The 8,961-nt window shown below is 35.8% G+C and overlaps 1 protein-coding gene across 1 annotated transcript; it reads left to right on the top strand.

The window, feature by feature from the left end:
- Window positions 1–2,237, top strand: LOC131605108 (uncharacterized). The gene is made up of 4 exons (XM_058877504.1): window positions 1–298; window positions 401–619; window positions 719–1,576; window positions 1,648–2,237. Exons 1-4 carry the CDS (start codon window positions 1–3, stop codon window positions 2,235–2,237), a joined length of 1,965 nt encoding a protein of 654 aa, XP_058733487.1.
- Window positions 2,238–8,961: the final 6,724 nt, after the last annotated feature.

The raw sequence follows: 8,961 nt of genomic DNA, 5'->3' as shown, positions 1-8,961 counted from the left end.
ATGTTGACGGTGGCAAAAGGACCAACAACATATGAGGAAATCAGGACCGTGGATAACATTCAGTATGATACATTCAGAGATGCATGCTTTGCAATGGGATTTCTTGAAGACGACAAAGAATACATAGCTGCTATAAAGGAGGCAAGTCATTGGGGGACTGGTCATTTTCTTCGAAAACTGTTTGTTATCATGCTTTTGTTCGGTGCTGTTAATCGCCCTGCACATGTTTGGGAACAAACTTGGCTCCTATTATCTGATGGTGTCTTACATACACAAAGAGCATTGGCTGCTAATCCAGGTTTGTTAGACATAATAGAATAGCAAACAAAACAATTTGTTAATAACAGCCTACAGATGACTTACCAACAGTATTATAACTCAATTTCTCATATCAATGCAGAATTGGTCCTCACACAAGAAGAGTTACAAAATTTGACTTTAATAGAAATTGAGAAACTGCTTCAGGCAAATAGAAGGACACTAAAGGATTTTAGTCCTATTCCATATTCGGATGCTTATGTTCTTGAACAGTTGGGAAACAGGCTCATATATGATGAGCGTAATTATGATACAGCATCAATGAACTCAGAATTTGAAAATCTGTTTGCTGCTCTTACAGGTAACTATTGCGTCAATTAAATTCATTTTATTTTACGCTTTGAAATTCTATGAATCAATTATTCTAACACCGTTCTACAATCAATATTATGTTCCTAAGATGAGCAAAGAAGTATTTATGAAAAAATCATCCACGCTGTGGAGTCTCAAAAACCTGCGGTTTTCTTCCTTCATGGTTATGGTGGTACCGGAAAAACATATATGTGGAGAACACTCGCAGCTGCTTTAAGATCAAAACACGATATATGTTTAACTGTTGCAACTAGCGGTATAGCATCATTGTTACTTCCAGGAGGTAGAACTGAACATTCAAAGTTCAGGATACCGGTACCAACTATGGACAATTCTACTTGCAAGGTTGAATTCAACGATGATGTTGCAGACATGTTACGACAGACAAAGCTTATAATATGGGATGATGCACCAATGGCGCATAAGTATGCAATAGAATCGCTTGACAGAACTTTGAAAGATGTTATGAGTGCAGACAAAAATTCAACTGATGTATTCGGTGGAAAGGTTGTTGTTTTCAGGGGCGATTTTAGACAGATTTTACCTGTCGTCCCCAGAGGCAGTCGTTCCGATATTGTACACTGTGCCATAAATGCATCTTACACATGGCATTCAGTTGAGGTATTAACATTGACAAGAAACATGCGGCTACGAACAGGATCAACACAGACTGACAAAAATGAGATAGCACAGTTTTCAGATTGGCTTTTAAGAATAGGAGAGGGCCGAATATCTGAGCCTAATGACGGCACCGCCGAAATCAACATACCACCTGATATTTCGATAACAGAATTCGATGATCCAATTGTGGCCATTGTCAATACCATATACCCTGATTTCATAAATAATTTCCAATGTGTTGATTACCTTAAAAGTCGAGCGATACTTGCCTCTACACTGGAGATTGTTGATCAGATCAATGACCATATACTTAACTTGATGCCAGGTTAAGCAACAAAAATATATAATTTAATAGATTATATTAATCTAATTTTTGCTTTTACTAATTTTTTTCAGTCAACAATGCAGGAGAGATTCGTGACTACTACAGCGCAAATTCAGTTGACAAGTCTGAGATTCATGACCCAGCAGTAGTTGATATCCTCACGCCAGAATTTCTAAGTTCCCTCCGAACATCAGGATTGCCAAACCATCACTTAAAACTAAAGGTTGGGACACCTATAATGCTCATGAGAAATATAGATCAAGCTGAAGGTTTGTGTAACGGCACAAGGCTGTGTATAACAAAGATGGCAGCCCATGTATTGGAGGCTTCAATAATGGGTGGTAAAGGTTTGGGAAATTTGGTTTACATACCTCGAATGGATATGTCACCATCCCAATCACCATGGCCATTCAAACTGAATAGGAGACAGTTCCCTATTATAGTTTCCTATTCTATGACAATTAACAAATCACAGGGACAGTCATTGGATAACGTTGGTTTGTACTTACCGAAAGATGTATTCACACATGGCCAGATTTATGTCGCATTGTCAAGAGTAACAACAAAAAAGGGAATCAAAATACTGATACATGATGAAGAAAAGAAATTCAGGGAGAAAACTACAAATGTTGTGTATAAGGAAGTTTTTAACAATGTCTAAGTTTTTAAAATTGATCAGAGTAAATCTGTAACAGCGGTAATCTATATTACTAACAGCATATTAGTATTGCAAGTAACAGCAGTAATATATATTACTAATAGCATATTAGCAATGCAAGTAACAGAAATAATATATATATATATATATATATAGCATAACATCTAAATACCAAAATCTTATATATTAATATAAAGGTGGACCTAAGTCCACCAGAAAATTACAAAAAGTTAAAGAGTTAGATACTTAAAACAAACTTTTACATCATTTTCAATTTTTCAACATTGTTACAAGTATCTCCTTGCTGATGGGATCCTTAACGCTGAAGCCCATAGAGTCTCCATCAAGCAGGCACCTTTCCTTGGCAAATTTGTACCAACCACGCCCTAAGAACATCTGACCCTTTTCGGTATGATGAACTTCACATTCATACCTGACTTCCCTTTCCCAGTCAACCAAATCTACAAACCTTGCTCCATGGAGCCAGCGACTTGCCACAACATGCTCAGGAATTTCCTGCAGTATTGATATAAAACAACATTAAATAATCCCATTAACTGATAGGGAAAGACGATAAGCTTAAAACGAATAATAACTTACAAGAAGACATGACTGAGCCATCTTCCCGTTGACCACATCTTGCTTCCAGATACAATATTGTAACTTAGCAGGCTGTTCTACATGGCAACTAAAATCCTCAACAACCGGTTCATGGCATCTGGAACATTATACAAACAAACAGCATGGTCAATAAATAAATGTGTTATCAAACATTCTAAATTCAAGCATAAAACGTATACTCAACATAAGCTAATTCAAACATACACAGAGTTATCAGAAATGACAGCTTTCCCCACAGCCATTTGGTTCACCGAGTTTTCTTCGCCTGCATGCAACCATATATAACTTTTAAATTCAAAATGTAACAGAGCAAACTTTGAAATGATATGTTTACCTTTACCTCTCATTGCTTGATCAACTCTTCCTTCCATATTTTCAGAAATTCGCAGCTTACACTGTTGGTTCCAGAGTAATGATGAATGCTTCAGTTTTTAGTGCTTTCAAACTTCCTACACATTACTTATATAACACTCTAAATGGACTCTTCACATACCTGCAGCTTTTCCACCGTCCAATAGAATTCAATGCAATTGTTCAATTAGTCTTCTTTGCATTTACATCACTTCAAAACAGTTTTCGTTTTATTTATATGCCTCACGAAAAACAATAACTGCCCATAACCCAATTGATATTTCACATCCCAATATAATATAACACATTACAACTATTTTATAACCATTTAATATTATCGTACTACTCTTTAACATATACTATTAAATTGAATTTTCAACTATTCATATGTCCATTGTTGTGTGTTTACCTATTAGATTTAATAGCCTACCATTTACAGGAACCATACCCCAACTTATACCAACAATAATGAAATTAGGTACGCTATTCTGATCAAGTTTGATAGATATCCTGTTCAATACTTATAATAAACAATACTTAATTTTAAAACAGAATGGTAATCAATTTTGCATAAAAACCATGGCAGATTTGGCTCATTCCATGAAACTTACAACCAAAATTGATAATATTTAATTTAAAACCATACATAGTGCCATAATTGTTAATCTTGGTTCACATCCACCATTTCAAAAAAAAACAAAACCATAAATCCCATACAAACCAAACTGCTAAAAAACGGCCCTATACATCCACCACAAACATTGCGTAACCAACAACTCTATCAACGATCACCACTGCGCTCCACTGTTACCATAATATCTAACACTGGCGGGTAATAAATCACAAAGTGCACTTTGTCACCTACTTTCAGTTCCGCTGCCCTTACATAGTCAAACCATTCTCCATACAAATATGTTTCATTTTTTTTTTTGGCCTCTTCTTCACATTGCACTCATATGGGTACCCGTTGTCCACATCATTGAGGGTAATCTCTGACATTCCAGCAAGCCCACATTTCTCTACTATTTCTGCAGGAATATACTGCACTCATTGACATACAATATCAGTTACATTACATCTCTGTATAACACCAGTGTGCCAACAACTATAGACTTTGAACACTGCTTACCATAACATTTGAGCAAAACTTCTTTACATCATGAACTTCACGAGTCCAGTACGCTTCTTCGAACTCTTCCTGTATGTCATACCCCAAAATTTGCCCATACATTTTTTCTTCATCCCAATATAAATCAGTACATAAAGCTCCTAGACATACTCTCCTATACAGGGCTCTGAACTAGGGTTTGGTTCACTCAAAAGAAAATCGCTGAATCAATGGCTCAAGGTGGTTCCATAGGGTCACAAACATCCCAAAGAATCTCCATGCAAGGTTTCAAGCCAATCAGGGCAAGTTGAGTCCCTCAAACCTTGATTAGGTCAATAGTCGACTCTCAAGGGCAAAATGGTCATTTCAAGTCAATGTACAGTCAAAGTTCAAGATATTTGGTCAACAACATCCTCGTAACCCTAAAATCATCATTTGATCAAGGGTTGATCATGATGATGCAAGGAAAGATCAGAAAAGTCAAAAGTCAAAAGTTACTATTTTTGGCATGAACTGAAAAAGTCAACCAAACTTTGAAAATTCACCAAATATTCATACTTCATCAGGAAAATTTCCACTAAAGCTTATTTTGAAGGGAATTCATTCCTCTATCCAATGGTCCAAGAATCAGAGCTCATAGGTCAATGGTTTAAGAGATATGGCTTCATACATTATAGGTCCTTTTCAAAAGTCAACAAAAAGATATTTTTTTCAAAAGGACATAAAATGAGCATGGAAAATAATTTTGACATGAGACCAAAGACACTGGTTAGAGGACTCCCTAAGGTTTCTAAAAAGTCCTAGAATACTTCCATACCTCAATAATTGAGAGAGATAAGACATGTCAAAGTTGGATTATTTTCAAAGGCATGTGTGAATAGAAAAGGTTCAAAACTCCAAACATTTCCAAATGGGCCTATATTCTTTCCATCAAATCTCTATCATAAGCCCATGAACGCCCAAAGCAAGAGTCATGTTATTTTTATTATTTTATTTAATTATTTTATGGTTTTTATCACTTTAAATCATAAATAAATTATATAAAATAAGTAAAATAAATGTGAAATATATATTTGTTTTGATTTTAAGTCAAAGAATCAATCAAATATATTCTCTTAATGGACCAAATAAGATTTGAGCAAATTGAACCAATATTGGCTTGTTTTAGAAACTTTCATAAATCTAATTTCCAACAAATAACAATTTTGGATTTCACAAGATTTATTCAAGTTTTAGTAACCTAGAAACCATCTCCTATATATATTGATCATAACCACGAGCCAAGTTTTTGGAGAGAGCAATTGGAGAACCCTAATCAAAGTCTTAAAGTTCAAGCAAAAAACCAAATTCGGATTCCCATTGGCAGCCACTTTCAGAACGATTTAAAGATCTAATTGCGTTCTAGGAATATCAGGGAAGCTTCTCCAATCAGTTGCAAGGACTGGAACATCACGAATCGTCACCCTCTCCTCACGGTTTGGTCATCCTTTAAATTTCTTTGGTCGCATCGATTCTTGCATCATGAGCATGTTTTAATTATGTAATATTGTTTGGTGTGATGTGTTTGATGTTTTTTAATCACTGGATCGAAGGTTGAACGCAGGTACGGCGATCTGCCATGGCTAGGTCTAAGAAATCTCAAATTGGGGATTCTTGGATCAAGGCAATTTAGGTGTAAATTAAGGGCCCCATTGAGTTCTTAGGACCTCGTAAATTATATCTGGGTTGTTTTTTTGTTGTGTTTGGTTCGTTTTCTTGCAGGTTACATGGTTGAATGATCTACTACGAAGAATTTGACGCAAAACCGTAGCTAATCCGTGGCTGACAGTTCGTAGCAAATAATTGGGGGTGAGGTTGAAGAAGACAAGGAGGTGGCAAGACCTCATTGGTTCGGTTGAAAAGGTTTTGGCGCGTGTGTAGCGTGCGGACTGTCCACGCAAATCTATGGCGCGCTCTTGATCTATAGCCATCCGATCAAAGAGATCATGAATCCAACGCATGTGAATTGGAGAGTGCACCATGGACCTCCCTGGGCGAGCCACACAGAATAAAAGCTAAGTTTTTTTAATTTTTTTTTTTTATTTAAAATTACACAACCAGTTTTTGTATTTATAAATATATATATACACTTTGTTTTTATTTTTTTTTGTTTTTTACTCATAAAACTTGGTTTTCTTATAATTTTTTTTTATAATAATAAAATAATTATTATTATTTCATTAAGATTATACTAAACATTTTTTTACAATAATTAATATTTTATTTGTTTATTTTAATTAAGTCATTTCTTTTATAATTCAAAATATTCTATAAAAATTCATAAAAAATCATAAAAAATATTTTCGCACTCGATTTTATTTTCTTATCCCGATTTAATTAATTAGGTCGCAAGACCAATAATTAATTAAATTGTTCGTGCTTCTTATTTAAGTTCGTACCCTAATCAGGGTTTACGAAGATCATGCCATACACTAAAAATCTTCTTCTTCTGTGCCTTTTCAGGATTGTCTTTCCAGATGCCTTCCGAATACGCGCCAATCTCAAAACACGAAGTTAAGTGTTCTATTCAGTCTAATTTAAATTATATTTGATTTATCTTTTAAATTAGGGTTTGTGTCGCCTTCATCTTTTTTCTGCCTTTGCCTTTTCAGAGCTAACCCCAAGGCTTCCCACTAACCATATCAGATCAAATCAAGCTAAGTATTTTTGTTTATTTTTATTTTAAATACATTATATCCTTATTTTTAGGGTTGACTGTGTTCGCCTTCGAACCGATAAATGCACTCACCCTATTTTGTTTGCCTTTTCCAGGGTTTGTCAAATTGCCAAAGCCACGAGTTTGGTAACCCTAAACCCTAACCTTTTATTTTTCTGTTTAATTATTACTTGTGTCAAACCCTATTAAGGGATCCGCTGGTTACAATTTCCCTCCCCCATATTACTGTTTCTTGCCTTATATTATCTGCGTGGTTAGTAAAATAGGGAGTGACAACCATGAATTGAATTTAGAGTCGCTAATTTACAAGATAATATAATTGAATATAATCACGTGATTGGTGCACACACGCACGCTTTTGGGTAACCTCTCTCTGTTGCCTGTTGCCTTGTTGCCTGTTGCCTTGTGTTTTTTGCAGAATAAGCCAAGTCCCTCGAATACGAGGATACCTCAGCCATGTTGCCCCGATAAAAAGGTCACGACCCTAAATGATGCTGCCTTCGGTACACAAAGGACCTCGACCATTGAAAGTTGCCTACGAAAAAAGGCTGAGGTATCTTCTGGTTGCCTAACGAAAATGGCTTATTCTGATCCTCTCCTTAGATTACCTGCCCTTCTATGGTATGGGACAGTCTTATGGCAAAGGATGCTTCGACGACCCTTCAACCTCCAAACGAAAGGCTTCCTGCCCTCTTATGGCAGGGATAGACCCTTTCATTCTGAAAGGCTAAAAAGAGACCTATCATCTGAGTTTAAGGTAATTGCCCCTAATTGCCTTGCAATGCTCAATTTTCATATTCTTTCTCACAATTCTTCAAAAACTGACTACGCTCATTTACGAGCTAAAGTCCACTTTTTTTCTTTCATCTACTTTTTCTAAAGACAAACGAGCAAGCAAAGCAATTAAGAGCCCATGGAAAACCATGGATGCAAAGGGTGCCTTACACCTTCCCTTTGCATAAATTACCCCCCGAACTTAGATTTCTTAAAAGGTTTTTTTCTGTTTCTTTTTGCCTTTCCGAATATTGTTTGGATAAAATAAAAGTCGGTGGCGACTCTTGCTTACCGCGACATTTCGATTGATAAAAAGTCAGTTCACCGTATTACACTGTACAGGACTCATTTCCCTGAAATTAAGACCACATTTACAGCACAATGCAAACACAACAGCATCAATATACCTATAACTATAATATATTCCCTATCACTTATAAATAAACTTTACCTCTCACTATCAGAAGATATCATAATGTATTCAATCCCATCTCCATCATCCCTTCAACACAATAACATACAAACTATTTATTAAACTAAGTTGTAACTCATTATTCCGGAAACACATTCAATTTTGTCGAGGTTAAATGGAATTCAATACAAAAAAACAAAATTACACTATAAGATTACCCTTTATTTTCAACAATCCTGGCAGCCTCTACAGAGACTTTACCAGCATCGTCGACACGATTCAATCTTTCATGTTGTTTCTTCCATTCCTCCATAACATCATCATTCTCATGTGACCCACTCAGTATCCTCTCAACTGTGAGCCGCTTCCATGGAGTTTGCAACTCCAACCTATCGGGTGAACTGGAATCAAAACAACATTGCGACCTCTAAATGGATGAATATCTTATGATAAACTCTGCAAACAACATAAACAGTAACACATGCACATACCTTCTCGGCTGCGACATTTTGTTCTTCACACTTATCACCCAACCCTGCGTTTCTTACACCAACAATGCCAAAGACAGACTCTTTGATTGCCAACACGTTGAAGAGTTATGAATCCAACGTTACTTTCATTTTAAATGCCAGCGTTATGTAACAATACCAATAATAGGATTCTTTTGTGGGCCTATTAACAAATTAGGTCTAACAATAAAAATAGGTTTTCTGCACCAAGGCTAGAATTCTAAGGCCCAATAAAC

This window comes from Vicia villosa, linkage group LG5, assembly GCF_029867415.1.
Source record: "Vicia villosa cultivar HV-30 ecotype Madison, WI linkage group LG5, Vvil1.0, whole genome shotgun sequence".
Classification (NCBI taxonomy): Eukaryota; Viridiplantae; Streptophyta; class Magnoliopsida; order Fabales; family Fabaceae; genus Vicia; species Vicia villosa.
The sequence above is the reverse complement of the archived record's forward strand: the minus strand, read 5'-3'. Positions and strand labels throughout refer to the sequence as shown.